This window comes from Lepidothrix coronata, unplaced genomic scaffold, assembly GCF_001604755.1.
Source record: "Lepidothrix coronata isolate B3197 unplaced genomic scaffold, Lepidothrix_coronata-1.0 Scaffold78, whole genome shotgun sequence".
In the NCBI taxonomy this organism is placed as follows: Eukaryota; Metazoa; Chordata; class Aves; order Passeriformes; family Pipridae; genus Lepidothrix; species Lepidothrix coronata.
The window spans coordinates 140,396-162,684 of NW_016690258.1; the positions used below are offsets into that span (position 1 = coordinate 140,396).

The 22,289-nt window shown below is 41.1% G+C and overlaps 1 protein-coding gene across 2 annotated transcripts in view; it reads left to right on the plus strand.

Moving 5' to 3' along the window:
• Window positions 1-22,289, plus strand: part of CENPP (centromere protein P) — a 129,088-nt gene that overhangs the window by 104,908 nt on the left and 1,891 nt on the right. For both annotated transcript variants that reach the window (XM_017819889.1, XM_017819888.1), the window contains exon 8: window positions 21,865-21,944. In XM_017819889.1, coding sequence (XP_017675378.1) covers window positions 21,865-21,944 — 80 coding nt within the window. The remainder of the gene's footprint in view (window positions 1-21,864; window positions 21,945-22,289) is intronic.

Genomic DNA, 22,289 nt, shown 5'->3' on the forward strand with positions numbered 1-22,289 from the left:
CCTGGCACAGGTTGCCCAGAGAAGTTGTGGATGGCCCATCCCTGGAAATGTTGAAGGCCAGGTTGGATGGGACCTGGGCTAGTGGAAGGTGTCCCTGCCCATGGCAGGAGGTTGCAAGGAGGTGATCTTTCAGGTCCCTTCCAACCCAAACCATTCCATGATTCTATGAATCAGTGAGAGTCCTGGAAGCATCATAGTTGTGGTGGTATCCATGTTTAGCCTTCCTTTTGGCTGCCTTTAAGTCACCTTTCTCCTTTAATATTCAGACCAAAATGAAGTTTCTCCGATATTGTATCTGGTGCCATTTAAAATATCTAAACAAAAGCCTCTTGTGCTGAACAAATAAACAATGTCATCTGTTCTCCTTCATCCCTCTAATTACCTGGAGCCAGTGTGGCTTTGTGATCTTGGTAGAGCCTGCCATTAGTATGAAGCAGAATATGCCTGGGAGGCCCTTGCTTATCTTTTGCTCAACTTTTGTTAAGGAAGAAATAAAGGCAGTTGGAGGGATCTGCAAAGACACAGTTCCCTCTTCATGAAAATGGCATTACACCTTCCTACAATGAGCAGTGACACTTGAAAATTGTATGAGCTGTTAAAGACCAACCCATTGTTATGTGGTATTGGGAGTGTTTGGGATTTTTAGTTTGGAAAACTGTTGTCTGAGAATGGATATCATCTGCCACATTTCAATAATTAGATGTTAGTTTTAATTTTGTTAAATATTGTTTTAATACTGTTATTTACATTAAAATCTTCCACACAAACTTACCTGTCATAATAACTAAAGAAAAAACACTGTATATTCTGCTAAACCTTCAGACTGGGATGTCCTTGCAAATGATTTTGGACACAGGCAGTTCAGGCAGTTTCTGTTTGAGTGAAAAACGCTGCTGTATCCTCAGGGATCTAATCCTTGCTTGTGTTTATGGGAATAGTTGACTCTGAGAGCAGAGCCAGGTGCCAGAATCTGCTTCATGTGCGTGTACTTTATGCCTGTCTGTCCCACATGCATGGCCAGGCACTGGAGTGAGTTATGCAATGGGAATCTTGCAGTCTGTTAAGGTGCCTTAATGTGGAGTGGTCTCCTTTGAGGGAAGAAGAGACACAGAGTAAGCAGTGACTAATAATTAGAGTAACTTTTTATTACTGTATATCTTAGGACAAACTGCCACTGTTGGTTCGTGTTTTGAGCAAGAGCCATAGGATGTGAGAAATGGATGTGAGAGCCTGGAGCCTCTGGCATGGATTCTTCTTAAAACATAGGCTGTTCTCTTTTCCTTGTTATTTGTAAAGGGACAAGGCTTTCCCTCTTGCTTTGCTGAAATTGTGGAAATTGTTCAAGGGAATCTTCTTCCGTCAAAAAGAGGGATTAGAATTTGGGTTGGCATCAGGCTTGTTTATAGTGGTTACAACAGTTTCTCATAACATCTCTCACTGGGCCTCTTAGATGACAACCAGTAGTGGCAAAGGGGTTTTGAGCAATTCAATACAGTTGAAATAAATTTATTTTCTATCTCTTCCTCAAAAGACCTGGTTTTCAGACATTGATCAAAAGACCTGGTTTTCAGACATTGATCTAAATCTCACTTCTGTGGATCCCATGAGTTAAGGCAGCAACACTCCTGGCCCCCACGCTGGTATAAAGTTATGGTTTTTTTAATTCTAGGTATTGTTAGTAATTGTAATCTGTTCACTATTCCTGCTGGAGTTTTCTGATCTGTCGCCACATGAAGTAGAAATAAAGAATTAGAATCTTTTAAAAACTATACTGGGGGGGGTGTATAAGAGCGAGTGTGCTTTTTAAACACATGCCATATGAATATTCCTTATGTCCATAGTGTTAGCAGCCTAGTCAGGGCAATATGGAGCAACAGCAGGACACTTCCTTCTGGGATACCAACAGAACTTGTTCCCCTCAGGGGGTAGTGAAACTATAGCCCTTTGTCCCAAAAAGTTGGATTTCTTAAGTATTGGTGCTCTTGGCACAGAATGGATTGAAACACAGACTTTACATGATGTGTGTATATGTATTTATATATATATATATATGTATATATATATATTCAACTGATTCCCACAGAGTTTTAGAACTACATCCAGCATCAATGATGTATTGCTCTCCTCTACATCTGTATGTTTGCAGCCATTTCCTGAGACAGCAATATTAGATAAAACTTGTTTTCTTGTGATATCTACCCCTGTACTAGGAGGAAATAGAAGAATATTTGTCAACTAGCAAATAATATTTTGTGATCTTATGGAATTGCTTCCAAAATGAGAGTGGCCACTGCTGCTTCTTCCTCCCCTAAGTGTAGCTTTCTACTCCACAACAGCAAATGGTAATTTTTCTGAATTTCCTGAGGGCATCAGTAGCCTCTTTTCCTTTCACAACAAGAGATATTAGTCAGTGTGCAATAGGACTGTTGTTATTTTCCCTTTTATCAATTTTGCTTCTTTCTGTGGGAGCTGATGGTGGGAGGAAAAACATTCACTACTGTGTGTCTGTTCTAAACCTCAGAGAGGGTAAAATTAATGTACAAGTTAATATAACAGAATCTGTGATGCTGAGGAGGGCTCATGGATTTTCAAATTCCATCTGAAAGGCCACTTAAATACAGGGAGCATCCTGAAACAGAGGAGGAATAACATCTGTTTCTTAAATGTCTTCAGAGTGCCTGAAGTGTAATACCTTAGTCATGGAAGAAAGCCAGAAGGCTGAAGGAATAGGAGGACATCTTAAAAATAAAAATTCTTAAGCCAACTTAGGAAGTATAGAAAGTATGGAGTTGAAGAGTCCAGAGTATAGAAAGAAGAGTTGAAGTAACTGTTTATGATCACGGCATACAGAGACCAGGAAACCTCAGCTGTACATCAGACCTTTTAAAAATGGGATCTTCATCTGCATGGTGGCCAAACTAAACTGGAGCAGGAACAGCCTTCACTGAGCCAATTCAGTGCCAGGGATAACCTGGCTGAGCAGAGTGGAGGGAAGGACACATTTCCTTCAGTCCCCTGGTAACTCCCAGCACTGCCTGACTGTCCTCCTGAGCTCCCACAGAGTGAGTGTTCCCAGGGGTCAGCGAGTCCAACCTGCTGCCCAGAGCAGGTGAAGGCTGAACTCACAACAGGGTTTTTTTCTCTTGGTTTCAAAAAACATCAAGGACAGAGTTTACCCAACTTCTCTTGGCTGCCCAGATCGCATTACTTGCTTTCCCTTATTATATTCCTTTATTCCTTCTGCTCCTCTTTTCCCCTCACAAGTTCTTTTCTCAGCCATTTCAAAATGTACAGCCTGCCAAGGTTTGTAGCTTCCCTGTTGACCTAGTTTTGCAGACTTTTTACCTTTATTTAGTAATTATGGTATTGTTGTCCTGTCATTTTTCCTTGGAGCATCAAAGGAAAACTGATACTACCCCTCCTCCCTTTTTAATTCTGGGATATTCTGCCTGTCCCTGTTGCCGTCTGGTGAGTGGCACAACAGGGGAGGGAGGGCCACCTGCATATACAAGGTTTTCCTTTTGTTATCTCCAGTGTTCTGAAACTCTTTGTGGTCTCTTCCTCATGGTGCCAGAGGTGAGCAGCAGCCACACAAATGCAGAGCTGTTATGAATTATATCAATTTCGTTATCGAGGGGGAACACCAAACCTCTGCATTTTATCCTGTTTCCATGTCTCACCCAGCACCAAGAGTACATTCTATAGCTTTAAATGTTCCCCAGTCATCCTTGTTTTTAATAGCTTTCTCCCATGTTATCATTAATGCACATTTTCTTATGCCTCCTGTTTTACTATGTTATTTACAGAAGGGCTGTGTTGAAGTTGGATCTATTATTTAATTTATTCCCAGAGCACTGATGAAAATATTATCTTTGTGAGTCAAAAACCACACCCACATTCAGGAATGTAAAGCTATTTCTACTTTGTTCAGGAATTGGAAGGAAAAGAGACAACACTGAAAATTACAAGCAGTTCTTTTTTAACCTTTCAATGAAAAATAAGAGAATGGAATGATTTTTTTTAAATTGCTTTACTCTTAGTTGTCATGATGAATCTTTGCAGTTGCTGGCTGATTTTGATCAGAGACAAAGCTGGAATCCTAAACTTTGAAATTACTCATGTGGTTTTGTTTTTTGTTTTAATCAAACCCAGAAGTTTATAGTTGGAAAAAAATAGCAGCGGCGGGAAAAAATTTATAACTGGTAAAGTCGGCACAGAACATGAGATGTGGAATTTGGGATTGGCATTTCTGAAACCTGTAGCCGTTACTGCATTCCTTGTTGTAATCAGTGGTCATGGATATCCTTAAGGAAAAAAAAAATAAATATAGGAAAAGAGAAAATGTTGCTGCTAAACCTGAAGAGATTTCAACACAGATTTTCCTCACGTATTTAAGGATGTTAACAATACATTGCAAAAAGCATTGGGTACTTCATTAGGTGGGAATAAACCTAAAATTGCAATATGAGGTGTGTGTAGCTGGGATCTGTTTACCTAGAAAAGCTTCATTTTCCACTGTATCTGCATCCCAATTTCAGTTCTTCACTGCAGTAATGGAATATCTAAAATATTAGTTCCTTGTTCGTCCCGATGGGTTTATTACTCAGGTTGACTCATTAGTATTAATTCTCTGAGGGCATTAATTCTTTCCCCAACTTGGCACCTCTTGGTTAGGTTTCCATTCACTCCCGTGTTTAGTTTGTGGTGGGTTTTTCTCGTGTTTAATCTAAAATGCCAGTGAATAGACAGATGGAAGGAATTTGTAAAGGCTTTCTTCAGAGCTGCCTGAAATTTGAGGCCAGTGTGTTTCACATATTGCCTATAACTACGTACACAGTGAGGAAATTCAGTCGAGTTTTTATTATATCATTGCCTAAAGCCTGTTCCCTGTGATGTTCCAAAGCAACTTGCCCACCTACCTTGAATAAATACAGCTTTAAAACCCTGGCCGTTATAATTATGTAAACATGTAAGATTTCCCCTGTCCTTCTGTCTTCCCTTTCAAATAGAATAACTTCTTTTTTTGGGGGGGTTCAAATGGTGACACTTCTCTATATTTCGGGCAGTTCTATTGCAGGTATTTGCTGACTTGTATTTTTCCAAAATACTTAACAACTGAGCACGACTTCTGTGTGTCCCAGATAGCACAGTGAGCTTGGTTTGGGGGTTGGGCTTTCTCATGTGCCTCTGTTGAGCATTGTTACCCATCAATAATTTTGAGGTTTCTAAATTTTGTCAGATAATCATATTTTGCAGCAGAAATACAGAAGATGGAGTCATTGGATTTTTTTTTTTGTCCTTGCCATAGTTCACAAAATATTATCTCTGATTTCTTCTGTACCAGACCTTTGTATAAACCGAAGACTCTTTATACAAATACTTTTTGAACCTCTGTAAGATTACAGACTTGGATCTTTATTTTGGTAACTGCCCATTGAATTATGGGTATATAAATCTTTAGTGAAAACATTGTTCTGAGATTTTCAGAAAAAAAAAACCCCACCACATTACTGGTTTCATCCCAATAAATTTCTTATTGCTCAGAAATACCCTCTAAGAGGTTTTCCCTGTGGAATTCTATCATAAAAATAGTTTTCACACGTAAACTACAAAGAATTCAGAATCTTTCAAATTTTGAAGGCCAAAGCAACCTAACCAGTTGTTAAGTTTCTAACAGAGTGCCATAAGCATCCTGTGAGTTTTCGTTCATGTCCTGACGTTGCTTCTTATATTCCATTTTTTCCATAGGCAAGTACATCATCCCAGACCACAGGGACAGTGGTTCTCTTAAATAAAGACTGGGCTATAATGAACATACAGAAAATCTGTATTTTAAATACAGAAATTTAAATATAGAAAAATTATAACACTTTATCTGTGTGTAAATACTGAAAACAGATTGTTTAGAATTCATTAAAAATAAGAATAGGTAATTATTCTAATGATCTTTCCCTATTTGTTTGCCCTTTTTCATTCGTTCTCCCTTTACTTTCCATTTCTAGGCGAAGTGGCCAAAAAAGTGTCCACATAGAACACTCTAAACTTCTCTAAAAAGAGGATGCATCTTTTTATAAACTGATAATTGATAATGTTGCCACCTTAGATTGTATCAGCAGTGATGTGAGGAAACAAATAGCTGGTCTTACGGATAAAACTCTTGGGTTGAGATGTCAGCGGGGACACATGGTTGGGTTCCTGTGGCTTTCTGCTCCTATCAGTTGTTTGGTGCCTCAGATGTTTTCCCCTTTTAATATCGAGTAGGAATTAATAGCAGGATGCCTCTCCACTGAGAGACTGTCTCAGGAAGGAGATGTAGACTGAGGACACAAATATTTTGAAGTATTTTAGTCTAAAAGAAGGATTAGTTGGCAGCCAGAGCAAGAGGATGCTTTGAGGAGGATAACAAAGTTTGCTTGTGGTTTCCTTTTAAATCTAAAAATTAGTTGTCTTTGCCTGTTGATTCATGTTTTTCCCATTACAAACAGTAGCATCAAATGGTTTGTTTGGGTGAATTAGTGGACAGTGGCAAAAATTACTTGTACAGCAATTCTGCAGCTCCCAGTGAGAATGTGAAGGGGGGAAATGGCAGAAGATGTGTGTGTGTGTGTGTGTGTTTGTAGACAAATCTAATTTTTAAATGTATCTTTTAATACTGTACTGCTATTTTTATGGTTATCACATTTCTAGATATTTATAATTCCACAGTGCACAAAATTCAGGATTGAGTACAAGTTGAAAACGCCCCATGAAGTGATTAATTATATTTTTTTTTATGATCTGACCAGCATTTGTGGCCAAAGGAGTTGTGTATTTCCTGATACTCCAGTACAGTTCCCCCCCGTGTCATCTTCATGAGGGAAATGTTAAAAATAAAAAAACTCCTCTGTTTCCGTAGGTTCTGTTATTCTGGATGACTCTGTGTGTGGTGTATAAACATGTCTTGTTGAAGAAGAACATTGGCGTTGTTTGGGCTTCTCTCAGAGCTCGGAGAGACTTTGCCAATTTACATTTTTATGATGATTTCTATCTGTTCTTCACATTAAATCCTGTGTGTTCCCTTCCCTTCGCTGACTGGAGGGCTCATCAAAGTACTGAAAAATGAGTTATTTCTGAAACACTGAGTTTTGTTTTCATGATACAAGATGCTGATGAGAAGTTTGGGGCTGGGGAGAGCGAGAGGGGTTCCCTTGGAACTGGTGATTCCTGTTGTGTCTCCAAGCCCAACCTTGGTCTTGCACTGTCCCCTGTGTAAATGCTTGCACAGCCCGGGGCTCTTTGTTTTGAAACCAAGTTATTTCTTTTGGAAAATGACAATCTGGATAAAAATCAACCACTCCAGGACTGAGATACTGTTTAATTGCAGTAGGAAGGACATCCAAGTTTTCTATTAATGTCTCACCCAAAATCTCTCCGTGGCTCAGCGGTGGCTCAGCCCAGCCCGGCCCTCACGGGGCTGCTCCTGCCAGAGCTTCTTCCTCAGAAAGGTGTTCCAGCCTTTGGCACTGCTGCCTGGAGAGCAGCTCTGTGGGGAAGTTGAGCAGAGTTTTTGACCTCTGAGCATTTCCCTTTCCCCAGTGTCAGTGCTCAAGTGCTTTGGGAAGCCTTAGGAAATGTCCCACTCCTGCAGGAGTCACAATGAAAGGTGTGACAGTAATGCTGGAGTTCCTTGTTTGTCACGTTGGGAAATGCTGGGATATAGAAAGTGGAGTAATGAGTCTGAGACGAGATGGACCGTATTTGGGAACATGATGTTTGTGTACAGTAACATTGATTTATTATTTTACTGGCAGGTTGGAGTGTGTTTGCAGCAACTCTGAGTGTGTTAAACTTATTTCCTCTTTATCAGTTGCTCATTTTCTATTTTGAAACATTTTGCCTCTTCTGCACTGCTCTGTTCATAATCCATTTACAAGCACATCAGTTGTGAGGTAACTTGAGTTTTAAGTGCTTAAGTATCTGGAATGCTTCAATTGCCTTTTTTCCTTTTATGAGTGAATTTTTAAAAGATTGAGTTTGCTAAAACTAACTCACAGCTTTGCCATAAAACAGTCCAACAACTTGCAAGGGAGTGCAAGGTATTTTTTAATTAGTAAGTATTAAAAAGCTTTGATTAAAACAAACCATATTTTAGTATAAGAATCATCAATTTACCAACTCTTTGAATGGTGTCATAAATTAAAATCATACTAGTCTAAAATATAATATTACTATATTTTAGAGCAGGCTTTGATATCTAATTCTTTAGGAACTGGACACAGTAATCTTTCTGGGTCCCTTCCAACTCAGGATATTCTATTATTCTATGATTTATTTGCTACTTTTTCTTTGTTTCTGGCCTTTACTTCTATTACACAATGTGAGTTGTAAAGGGCGAATAAACCAGTTTTGTTTCAGAGAGTTGGGACATTTTATTTTGTATTCACAACGAGTACTTTGGTAACTGAACATTATGATATTTTTGGCTCGTGGAAATTAGCAGGAAGGATCCTATGTGTTAATAAGCATTAGACAGTAATTCTGAATTAGTAATTCTGAATCCCAGGGCAGTGGGATATGCTGGAAATGAGAAATGGGATTTTGGAGGTCTAGGAGCTGTAGAGCTATAACTGGAATAATTTTTAAGAGTCGCAAATATGTTCATAGTCTAGACAGTGCTGCTTCTGCACTGGCAGGGGCAGCTGCAAGAAGTGCAAGAGCTGATTCCAAAACAGAGAGGGGGGAAATAGAAAAAGCCAAAGGTGAGGAATATGCTGGAGGCCTCAAATGTGATTTGCAGTGTGTTTGGGAAGAGTCATCCAGAGGTCTTTTTACAGCGGAAAAAATGAACATTGAAGTAATCCAGAACTACATTTTAAATAACAATATAGTGTTTGCCTTTCTTCTCAAGTTTTTCCATGGGATTATCTGTGTGTACCTTACAGCTCCTGCTGTGAGACTCAGCTTGGGTTTGGAAATGGAGCCTGAGGGCATAAAAAGACATCCTTGTCTTTTTATATGAGCTGGGGATAACTGCATGTTTAAATTCTAGTAATGAAACTCTTCCTTTTGTCTGTTGCTTCAATTTCCTTTTTCTTGAACTGTTTTTACTCCTTTGTCCTTTAGTAACAGATATTTTGATCTTAATCTTTGTTCCCTTGAACTTGCCCCTTTTCCCCTTTTTTTAAAATCCTTTTTCTTTTTCTGTTTTGTTATTGTTACTTCTCTCCTCCTTTTTCTCCACGTAAGAGAATACAATAAAATCAAACATTGGATTTTTGGTTCTTCTCATACAACTTGGTTGTTTGTTTCATTAATATACTCAAATAATTACAGATTCAGTAATTGCTGCTTGAATTAGAATGCTGGAAATGTCTGCAGTGTTGCTTATATTGAAAGGGTACGATAAAAAAAAATCTTATTAATTATTGCTCATACTTTGTGTGGAAACTTAAGATGTTGGTTACCCAAATAGTCTCTGGCATTTATTAATAGAATGAATAATCAATCATATGCTTATGCAATTAGTTCATCTGTCAGGCCATCAGGTCAGAGCCTGGAAGGCAGGACGTGCCCCTTTCCAGAGGTGCTGATTCCACAGAAAAAAGGGAAATACCTCTGCCATCAGGTGTCCCTTCCCAAACTCCCCTCACTAATGACCCACTAATAATCCCCCTGTGGGATCACTGAGCAGCTCACTGATACTTGAGCGCAGTTCTACTTAGTATTACAGAGCACAGAGAATTCCAGCAGCCCTGAGGTCATTCCACAATCTCCATCCAGGATCATCCCGTCGGGAGTCGCAGGAGCTCCGGCCAAACGGGGGCACCTTGCCATGGCTCTGCGTGGAAAACAGTCGGGAGCTGCGAGGAGGGTTTGTGGAGGAATTTGGGATGAGGGCTTGAGGGCTCCTTGCGCTTCCTCAAATCCCGCTGGGTAAGAGCACAGTCTGGGAAAGGCTGGTGCTCCAGGACCCACCTGGTCCATTATCCTACAGGACTAACCTCTTGTTAGTGCACAGCTGTTAAAATGAAAACATCAAACATACACCGGGTTTATGTGCAGGAATGTTTGTGTCGCCTCCTTAGGGCTTTAAAAACACCTAAGCTTGAAAAACTGACTAAGAAAAAAAGAGAAGCTTTTTATATTAACTGATTTCCTTTCAGCTGGACTTTTACCAGAACAAAACATATTGTTACCAACAGTTTTGAAGTGTTTCTGCAAGGCCAGCAATTTAAATTCAAACGATGAAATGCCCCAGGTTTGCATTGAGAGTGAATGAGTTGCACTGGCAGCTACTCTAAGTATTATCAGTGCTTTTTGTGTTGTGTCAGTACCTAGCAATAAAACAAATATTTATCCACACACATCACAGAACATTCCTGGGCAGTGCAACCCAAATAAGGTGGAGCATAAGGATATGTTGTTGCCTGGCAGCTGCCTGTGATTTGTCCTGCTGGAAACACTAAAGAATTCTCATCACTGCCCTAAATTCCTTTGTCCTTGGCAGTACACAGATATTTGAGTCAAAATCATGCTTGTTGTGAGAGATTTGTTCTAAGGTATAGCATAGACTTGCACTCTGAACAGTTACAGGTTTTCAGTATTCCTTTTTTTTGCTTCTGTTTTGGTTTTTTGGGGAGTTGCTGCTTTCTTCCTGAAGTCACTGAGTGAATCAAAGTTTGAGGAGAGTTGACCATTTTTACAAACCTGTCGTTTTTAAGTGGAGTGCCAATTTCACACCCCTGGGCATACAATAATTTTCAACTGATAAATCTCTTCTTGTAGATGTTTGGGTCTTCTCAAGAATATTTCCTGTGTCCCTCTTGTTTGTGCTGAGAATGTGTCTGGAGAACTGAAAGGTCATGCTTTTGACAGCCAGAGGTGAAGAACCGTATTTGGGGATTCCATGGAAGGAATTCAGTGGGTTTAAAGCTTTCAGGGGCTTTTCAACTTGACCAGTTCCTGCCCTTGTTGAAAGCAACAGGCACTTTAGCATTTCATGTTAATATTTATTTTCACGTAAGGAGCTGATAATTGTAAATAACCAGACAAATGAAAGCCACTGGGTGGCAAATTTCTGTGAGGTCTGTCCAAAATGTAGTGCTTTGCAGAACCATTAAAAAGGGTGTCTTGTGGGAAAGATTTCAGTGTACCTACAGGACATGTTTTCTATAGAAAACTTCACTTTTTACCTAATGGAGATGTTAAACCTTTTTCTGATATTCAGGAAGAATATTAATAATGCTACAATGGTACTTGGGAGAGTGGACACTGATTTATATGAGGATGTATTTTACACACATATCTGTGTATGTTTAAGGAAAATCTGGTCTTTATGGAGGCTGGATAAATGGATTTTATTATATTACATGCAGTAGGAATTGTACCTTTAATCCACTGATATCAAATCTGGGTGCAACTACGAGAAGGAGCATATCCTTATTTTTGAGTGCAAGTCACACATAGGAGGCTTTTATTTGCTTTTGTGCAAACCCAGGTTTGTCACTGGTGTTCAGTGAAGGTTATGGTACAGCTACAACTTTCTCATGAGGTCAAGGTGGTGGTCTAAGCAGATTTGAGAGATACTGATTGCCCAAACCCCTCTCTGCTCCTGGACAGTTTGCTCTAAGTGACAAGAGAGTGACCTTTCAAACGATTTATCTCCTGGTGAGAAATGAAAATGAGTATTTTAGATGTTCCAGGTGGGTCTATGGATACATGTCTTTAGCAGGTAAGATCAATTTTGCCCATACAGAAGCAAATAACTCTTCAGACACTGAGAAAGGCAGCTCTCTGAGCTTGATTTGAACAGGACTTCCAACACTGTTCCTATACCTGATCTATTATCAATTGGCAGTGTTAATAAATAAGTTATAATAACCAAACTTTATTAGTCGGGTACCTTTCTAGGGATAACAGATCTCCAGGTACTGGACCAGTGGGCAACTGCTTCTTCTAATTGTATAAATGAATGGAGTTTTGTTGAGTAACAACAGTTCACTGACTTCTGTCTTAACTGTGCCCTTCTCCCTTCCACCTGACCCCCAGTCAAGCTGAAATAACCACAGCAGTGAATGATCAGCATAAGCTGAGTATCTTGTCTAAAAACCTTTTTAATCACACTTTTGAAAAAAGTAAATGTCTAACCTTGAGCTAATTTAGATGAGCTAGATGGTCTTCACTGTGTCCTGTGATTTATTTTTTAAATTAATCTGGCTACTTGGGAAAAAACTAACCCAGCTTCAGAGCCAAGTCATTAACTAAATTCAGATGCTTTTATTTATATTATGTTTAAGTTTTGCTGTCTGGATGAGCTTCGTAATGTAAACTGTACAAAAGCAAGTTGGCTCACACTCAATAATCAGCTTTTCTGTGGTATTTCAAATCCAAGTTGCTTTATGTGATTCTGGACCCTTTTATTAGGACATCAAAAAGGGTTAGTGAGACTCTTGCAGCATCTTCTGTACCGAAAAAAAATGTAATGATCTATTAAGTATCTTGCTTCTGTTGTAATGGAAGAAAACACAAACTTGGCTTAATTTCTGTCCTAAAAATGCCCTTTCTGCAGTCTACTTCCTTCAGATTATTAAAAAATTGGCTCCCAATTATTTCTTCCCAAGTTGTTGATACTTCATGCTGTTCTTCAATATGACATCTTTTTTTCCTTTCATAATTTTTCATCTCTGTATTGTCCTTGGCTGCTCAGTATCTCTTGCTAAATTAGACATTTCTCCTGATTTCCACGCAGTGTTTTATGCAAAGTTTATCATCAAGAAGTATTTAATTATATTTGGCTTCAGAGGGAGGGCAGGGGGTTCAAATACAATATAATGAAATGTAGTATGTCCGTGAAGTTGTGGAGGAAGAACAGAACTACTGAGCTCTACTGGTGCACTGGGAATTTCCACCAAAATGAATGCCCAGGTGCAGTGTCATTGCTCTCCCACAAAATCCAAATCAGTTCAGATTCCCTGGAATTGGAGCTGTGCCAATACCTGTGCAGGGGGGGCTCTACAGCCATCTTAGTACTGAGACAGTGCATTTTAAAAGTTGAATAAAATGCCAAATAAGCCCTAGAATTTTAAGCTAGAGAAATGGGGAGCTTAAAACTTTCATAAACTAGTGGAAATCTTTTGCCTCAACAATTTTAAAGAGAAATACTGGAGAGAAAACTTTTCTCTTGCCCAGCAAGCAAAAAGCAAAGAAAAAGCATCTGCAACTTCTGTGTTCCCTAAGTGTTCATGATCTACCCCTTCCTATTCTTTCTGAGGTTTCATGTTCATTTAATTTTATTTTTCCTCACAAAAAAAGAAACCTCTAAGTATGTATTTTAATTTATTCCCAGTTTGCTGTAATTAAGTTGCAGATAAACACATGGTTACCATATGAGAGATTGATACTGAAAGGAAATGCTTTATAAGAGACACAGTATTATGTGTACTCGGGCTTTGGTGATGCTGGTTTGGCTCTTCTGTTCTAGATCCAATGAGGAAAATACAAAAAATATGGAAAATTAATAGCCACGTTGTGAACATAGTGACAAACTGAATCATGTAGAGCCATGACTGAGTCAAGCGTGAAAAATAACAATGTTATGGAAATGTGAAAGAAGGAAAAGAAATGGCAGTGGAAATGGAGCAGAGGCCAAAAAAGAGAAGCTGTGATGGGGGGGAGATGAAAAGAAAGAACAAAGCAAAGGAACTTCCCTGGCACTTTGTGGGGGGGAGTGGCTTCCAGTGGGGTTCAGATACTTGTGTGGAGCACTGACTTAACTTTAGGAGGCAGATGTGAGGCTGAGTCTTAGCAAAGTGATCACCAAGTCCCGAGTTACAGCTCTGGGCTGATAAAAAGCACAGCTCTGAAGCTGGGTGGCTGCAGAGCGGTTTTTGTTCGAGTACCCAGCTGTGCACGTACTGCCTGAGGGAACCAGGCGTGTCCAGAGCTTGGGGGCAGATTGGGGTGAATGTTTGCAAAGATTTTCTCTGTCCAGGGTGTCCGGGGTGACAGTTCTTTATAGAATCATGGAATGGTTTGGGTTGGAAGGGACCTGAAAGATCATCTGGTTCCAAACACTCGCCATGGGCAGGGACACCTCCCACTAGCCCAGGTTGCTCCAAGCCCCGTCCAACCTGGCCTTGGACACTTCCAGGGATCCAGGGGCAGCCACAGCTTCTCTGGGCAACCTGTGCCAGGGCCTCACAGGGAAGGATTTCTTCCCAGTATCCCATCTAACCCTGCCCTCTGGCAGTGGGAAGCCATTCCCCCTTGTCTTGTCACTACTTGCCATTGTCAGACTTACTTATAGCCCCTCAACTCTGCCCCCCAAATTCGTCCTCCCTCTACTGACAGGGAAACACTCGTGTCATCAGCACCACTCGTGATTTGCCTTTTCAAAGCCCAGATCTGAGCTGTGTGAGCTGTGCTGGCACTGCCACGTTGACAAAACCACTTTGTCACTGTGCTTTCCTTGCTGCCAACTCGTCCCTTGGGCCCGAAGGCAGCGGTAGTTTTGTGTGATTTGCATCACTCAGATCCCCAGCAGGGCTGGTTTCCTGGGGGAACATGTTTCCTTAGATGGGAAGGTGGGAGCTGTGTTTATTCTGAACCATAATTACGAGTGGTGAAGCTTCCTAAATCCATCCTGCAAATGGAGGGGTGTAATTTAGTTGAAGGGGGAAAGTGCATTATATTTTCTTGATTACAGTTCTTTGAATTGCACAAAATGAGAAACTTCATGGTGACTTTTATGATCCTTTCTGCTCTGAACTTTCAGTGGGCCATTCTTTGAATGCTCAAAGATGTTATAATTCCAGCCCTTGCAAAACATTTTAGGCAGTTTTCAGTGCAGACATTAAAAATATATATAGTGTGCAAGGACACGTTTCTTTTTATAATTCTGTAATTCATATTTTATTGTTTGAAAACAGGTTTTATCAAGGCTTTTCTTCTGCAGTAGGAGATACAAGAGCCTGTTTGCATAGCTGTAATTTATCACATATCCCATTGCTTCAAATTGATACTTTCACTTATCCAGAAGTGAAAGCACTGCCAACTTCCCAAGCACGTGATAAGGATGTGATGGGAGTTGACCTCTGTGTTTGTGGGTTTACACTTTACCTGAGATTTAGATAAACACACCCTTTGTCTCCAGACAAGACCTTGGGTTACACCATTGTCATCTTTCAGGCACAGACCAAACTGAGTTTGTCCTCTCAAATCCACGGAAAGTGGGCATGCAGGAGCCATTGGGACACCCCACTTGAGCATCTTCCCCTAGAACGTGTTGTTTTGGGCACACTTTTGTTGTTTTGGGAACTTCACGTGGTGCTGATGCTCCAGCAATCCCTATTCCCATCATGGATGTTTGGGGTTAGTCCTGAAAAAACAGATGTGGCCAAGCAGGGCTGTGCTGGCTCGAGGTTCCCTCGTGTTTCTGTGCCTGTTGCTCAACCTGAACCTCATCATGGGCAAAGGGCCCGTGGGAGACAATTGTTTAAGCACACACAGCCCTCCCCAAAGCATCAATGTTGTTAATCCAACTGATGTGGCACTCAGCTGGCCTTTAAAACATTATTAGTTCCTGAACACCTTTACCATTTTAAGTCTGAGAGATCTCTGCATGGGGAGAGGCAAGAAAGGCAGATTTGCATCTTGTGGAATTACTGTAAAAATTAAAGTTGCTCAAGTGGGGTTTGGGCAGTTCCAGCTACTCTTTGAGAAATACAGATATATTTTGTGTGACATCAAGTGTTTCTGCTGTTCCACATGTTTTAGTATAGAGGGAAGCTGGAATGAGAAATGTTTTTCTTGAATCCTGAGTATTCAAATTATTTGTAGAATTCTACATCAGCAGTGGTGTGTTGTATTTCTTCCTCTAATTGCACCATTTTGTGGCTCCTGGGGACATGGTTTGGTGATGGATTTGGCAGTGCTGGGTTAATGGACTCGATGATCTCAGAGGGCTTTTCCAGCCTTAATGATTCTGTGAAGATCTATCAGGAACTCTTATGATGGACACTGATTCCCAAAGTGTGCTATTCTGGGATACTTCCATAACTGGGCTGCTGATAAACTTCCTTAGGTATAGAAACTAAAATAATAAAACAAATATTGACTTTGAGTGAGATCCCAGCTCTGCACTGCTCTGAGTTAGGGAATAGTCACAGCATTGCTCCAAATATAGTAGACAATAATGGTGTAACTCTGGATAAACCACTTTCTAAATGTTCCTCTATTGCTGTAGTGAAATTCATTAAAAAAAAATGGCAAAAAAAATTACAAAGAGAGCTTAAAACTGTGGATCAAACACATACACACAGGAAAAGGCTGTGCCAGGGAAAAACAGCAGGTTGAGGAGTCCCTGCATCTTCTAATTCTTGTCCCACTCGTTGCATACCTCTAAAGCAAAAATCCCTGTGCAGAAGTTGCAAGGTTAATATATCAATATTCTGTGTACCAAATACGTATTTTAGATAATACAGGATTTCCTTCCTCAGAAAGATACCAGAAAGAATGTGAAATGCCATATAGATACTGTGTTTTTCAACCCAAAAATATGTGGGTTGGGATAAAGTGTTTTCTCCTTTATAACATAAATGTTTAAGCCTTACAAATAACCCAGTAGCTCCAAAAGACCTTTGTTTCCAGTATTAATCTGCTAAAGAAACAAAGATTTAAACATGTTGTCCTGTAAGGTAAACAGCATCAGTGCATCCCATGGAAGCAAATTCTAAGCAGTTCTCTCAAAGTTATTTTGCTTTCTGTGTTCGTTGGGTTTTTTGATATTTTATGGGTCTGCATTTTACCTTTGTTGCCTTTGTGACTGAAACTCCTAAAAATAGGAGGAAATTAATTCATTTTACATTTGCATCAGTTTACACGTCCAGGAACAAATCTTGGGAGCCAAAGCTGGTCGGTTGAACAGTCAATTTATGTCAGCGTTGGGTAGTTGTTTAATGGACTGGGGTGTGTTTATTTGGCCAGATTTAAAGCAGTGGAGGGAGCTTGGTTTGCCCCTAATTAACATTATGTTGATAACACTGGGATCAGCTGAGTACACTGAACATCTGGGTCCCTCCTGTTTGGTGTTCTCTGTTGGGTGGCTGCTGAACAAATCCCTGAGGAGGCAGAGTATGGGTTTACTGAGTGGGCTGATACATTTCAACTGTAATTACTGTGTTTCTTTCTTTGGATACTTCCTAAAATCTCCTTTAAATGAAACTCGAAGTGAGGTCTAATCAAACATAAGGCACATTGATTTTTCCCTTTGTTGGCTTTTTGCCTTTCTGACTCAGTAATTCCAGTCCATCAGACTGGAAGTCTTTTTCTGACTGTTGTGATGTGGTGCTTTCTATGGGCAAAGTTCAGACCCTTCAGGCCTTGAGGATAATATTTAATGACACTGGTAATGTTTGCAGTTTTCTATGAAAAGTATGCAAACACTGCCATTGTACAGGAAAATCTTCTACACAAAAACAAGCAGCTTCAGCAGGTGACAAACTCACAGCAGCTGTGGGCAACAGGATCCTCCTCTCCTCGTGTATTCTAACAATTCCAGACTTTTCCTGTTGATTTTCACTTCAGAACAAGTCTCAAGAAATGCAACTTTGAGACAAAACCCTTGCCAAAACCACGACTGTCTTCTACATCTTCCTCTGGCTGCACTGCGGGTTTTTCTGTCATCCTTGTTTTCAGTTCCTGCCCGTTCCTCAGTTTCTGCAGTGCTGCTCTTGCCCAGTCAGGGAGTGGGGAGGAAGGAAAACAAAATCCAGGATGCTTTTGTGTTCAGACACAGCATTGCTCATTTGTGGGTTGCACTGGTTTCTCCTCTGTCAAAGTCTGAGGTGCTTGTTGGTACCAAAAAAAGTTAAATTTCTCAGAGAAATTATCCATTGGCTTAGGGCTTGCCACTGTGCTTTAAAAATACAGGAAAGTGTAAATTCTGGTTGTATTTTCATGTTGGTGGCAGCTGCCTCAGAGAATAAAACATTGGAGTTAACTGAAATGCATTAACAAATGTCCAGTCTTAAGCTAAAACTCATTAAAGGCACTGGAATGACATTTCTAGGAAGATAATTGTACGTGTGAGGTTCAGTTAATTACAAATTAGCATAGTTTGTGACTTGAGGATGAGAGTTGTTGGTAAAGTTTGCACCAAAGATTTTAGCAATGTGGATCAAGGACAGATAAATTGTAAGATCAGATCTCCCAAAGGGACCTGTAGTTATCTGGGCTCACACAAGGCTTAGTAAAAGAAGAAATACAAATTAATTTCCAAAAATGTAATTGCTGCACTTACTTTCATTTGGCAGCTTGGTGGTTGCTGCTTTTAAGTGTCTGTAGGACTTGATTATGGTGAGAGTAAAATTGTTCCTTTTGTTGTTATCTGAGTTAGATAAGTTAAAATCAGCCTGTTGCTATATCCAGGGAATGAGCTTGTTGGAGAACAGGCTCTGAATTCAGGCCAGGAGCCCCTGGGGATGGTGTCCCATGGGATGGTGTCCCAAGGGATGGTACTGCAGGGATTGACCTGCTCGTTGGCAGTGGGAGCAGCGCGGTGGCACTGATTGTTTGATGCTTCTGGAATTTAATCAGGTCATTGTTGGTATTCTACATATCTAGAATTTTCATGATATTCATAAATAATCTGTATTTGAATTACCGGGTTATGTCAGCGTTGGTATTAAGGCCTCCAGTGACTTAACTGTGACTTCAGTGGCCTTAGCTGAGCAAACCCTAGACACAAATCATCAAAATCAGAGCCCACAGGGAGCCTCCTTGGTAAATTGAGAAGGAGCTTGTACCTATGGAGGGGCTCATGGTGGCACAGCTCTTCATACACATCCTTCTTACAGAACCCCAAGCTCAGCAGTAGCAGTGAGCTGTTGTTCCAGCTGGGAGCAGGGTTGTGTGTTTTCTTGCGAAGTGGGTCAGAAGCAAATTCATCTGCTTTTATTGCAGCCTCTGCCTTGCCAATTTTGCTTTGCATTCCCAGCCATGGCTCTTAACCTGAGGAACTCAGAACGTTTTTCTTAGCAGAGATTTAGTGTGCAGAAAACTGCAACGCAGCTCTAAACAGCTGGAGGATAATATATTTTGGTTCAAAACAGCCCCTGCAAGAGTATTCCCTGGGATGGCTCTGTGTGTGTGTAAAATCTGTCATGGGAGCATGGCAGGGCTGAGCATTCCATCCCCATGGTCCCTCTGTGATTTGAGACTGTTCCTGTTTGAGACAAAAGTTCCCATCAGATTCCCTGCTTGGACTCCTGAAGGAGCTGGAAAAACCATTTCCGTCTAGAAGCAATAATAGCTTGGGCTGTTGGTTTTGATCACAAACTGACATTTAAAAGTCATCTGAGGAAAGATGCTTCTTGATTAAAGGCAGGTTTTGCTTAATGCAGTCATAGCTGATCTCTCCCATCTGGTATCATGTACTTGATGGGATCTCTTTCCCTTGCCTGGGGTCCAGTTCACAAGATCCCGCAGGAGTTCCTGACTTTCCCAAGAGACCTTCCAGTGGATCAGCTCATTCTGTTACCCCGGTCATTGCTCCGCTTTTCTTTTCCCTGGGGAAAACTTGGGGAAGTTGCTCAGCAGAGAAGATGAGGTGGTAATGTGGCATCCAGAAGTGTTTGGAATCGCAGTTCTGCCTTTGCTCACCGTGTGCCTGGTGTTTGTTACATCCCAGATCCCCACATTTTACCTGTGGGATTCAGACATTACGTTCTACGTGTGGAATATAAAAGGCAGATCGTGCAGCTGCGTTTCTCGGGGTTTATTCCCTGAATTGTCAGTGTTTAAGGTCACTGCTTAATCCTGGGTGCTTCACTTCCTGCTCCCATGGGGTGGTTGCTGTAAGGAGCTGTCCTGAGGTGGGACCAGAGCCGAGATCCTCACACGGATCCGGGCCTGGAGCAGCTGTCAGGGCTCAGGTTTTAGTGAGGAGAGATGTAGGTATTTGTGGTTTGGCTTTTTGTGTGTTTTGTGGATTGCTAAAATATGACCTTTCCCGCTAAAAGGCTGGATTTTATCCCAAATCCTGTGGATTTCACACAGGATCGGATTCTCCCGACATTGAGGTTGATGGTGTTTCCAGAAGGCAGAGAATACCCACCCTCTGTGTGCAGAGCTCACCTCTCCCAGGTACAGGGGAGCTTTGCCACAGAAAATCACACACCGGGATTTTCCTGGAAACAGTTGCCTCTGTTTTCCATATGACATAAATACCACCCACCTGGTCATGGCAGGTACACAGGAACTCCCAAAAAAACCCCTGGGAGTGTTTCACAGTGTTTGGGTTTGTAACTCTTATCTTGTTCCTCTGATCTATTTTCTCTGGTGATTCCAAAAGTCTCGGGATGGGCGGATGAAGGTGAAACATGACTCAGTTCTTAGCTATGGATACTTGGGATCTCCTGTAAATGAGGAACACAAGAGCTGAGTTCCAGAGAGAAGCTAATCCTGCATTTCTAGTATTGGCAGCCTGGAGCTACAGAGATCAGTAGATCCTCCCAGGCAAATGAGGGCTTGTAATGGATATGAGACATGGGAGAAGGAAAGCCTGGAAAACTTGGTTTATATTGTTATCAGAGGGGCATAATTCCCCAGGGAGTAAAACTGGAAGAGGATCCCTGCTCTGCTGGGCAAGTGACCCTTGATCAGCCACTTTCACAGTGTCACTGTCCTGCTCCGCATCGTCCCTTCCGTGTCCTTGTTCCCAGGATAGATCCTGGTTGTTATCCCCACAGTAAATACAGTACTGGATGCTGGGTAGAAATTAAAACTGGCAAATTCCATGTGTTTTATGTCATTTGGCACATTGTGCACAGCCCCCCTTCAGCTTGTCATAAATTCCTAACCCAGAGCAAGGTCACATCTGGGAGCGATTTCCCTCTGCCAGATGAGGCGTAATCCCATAAAACCGGACTCATTCTCTCCAGCGCCGCTCCACGACCGGCTCTCCTGCTCCTTTTCCTACAGACCTGCCCCGGGAGCCCTGTGGGATGATTCAGGCTGAGAGACTTTTCACACTTTATAAACTGCAAGTTTTGGAGCACAGCTCTGTGTCCAGTGCATGAGGCAGGACGAGCAGGGCACAGCTCTGGAGTCTGCACGACAACAGGCTCTGGCTCCGTCCTGTTTCCTTTTCCAGCAGCACATTCCCTGCAGGATGTTGTGTTGTTCCTTAGTGTTTGGTGTCTGTGCATCCCCTCATACTCTGAGTAACTTGTCACCTACAGAATCCATATGGAGCTACAAGTCTGCTCTTCTTTTATGTGCTTTTAAACCAGTTCTAGCAAAAGTTCTGAGTCTTGAGTAATTCAAGATACACATTCTGAACACTGTCAAATATCAGAGGGACTGACAAAAGAATGGAGCAACAATCAACCTTTGCATGTTGTAGTAACTGGAAATAATTCCCAATAACATGGAAGTTTAATAGGAGTCAGTGGTTTTATGTTTGATCACGTTTCCATTATCCCATATTTTGGTAGCTGTGGTTATTTTGGTGTCTCATTGCCTTTATTACTTTGTGCTTCCAAAACTATCTGTGGAGCTTGGTGATCTCCAGCCAGTGTTCCAGTCGGGTTCCTTCCCTCACAGAGGGGAGGAGGTGAAATGGGGATGCATTATAATGTCTTATTAAATGCAATTAACAGAACTTAGTTTAAAAAAAAAAGTTCAGGGTTTCCTGGGTCTTGCACAAGGAGCTCTAAAGAAAAAAAAAACAGGTCAGAATTTTAAACAGTCAGTATTGTTACTCTTAACTATTAATGTTAATCATCACACAAGCTCATGAAACCCACTGGGACTGGGGAGCACTGGCTGGAAACCACCTCATCTGCTGTGATTTTTGTAACCCAGTTTGAGCCTTTTTATTCACAGGCCAAGTATCCTGAGGTCGTGACCCTTCCAGAAGGACTGCAGGGAGATCATATCATTCTGAGGAACCCCAAAGTTCCTGGGTAAGCCAATAAATTTATCTCTTGATTGATACAGCCCAGGGATTGCACAGGCAGGGCAGGAGGTGCAGGGATCCCAGTCACATCCCAGCAAAGCCCAGTTCCTTGCTGTCTTGCCATTAAAGAACAGAAAGAAAATGGCAGTTACCATGTAACTGGAAGCAACTGTGGCTACACTTTTCCATTGTTTTAGAAGGAAATCTGTTAGATGAGGGAATTACTACTCTACCAGGCTTGTGGGATTTGGGCTCCCTGTGGGATGTGTTCCAGCAGGTTTGGGGTTTTCAATAGAGAAAAAAATCTTTGAAGTTACATGTAAAACAATATAACTATCACTGTCAGGAATTC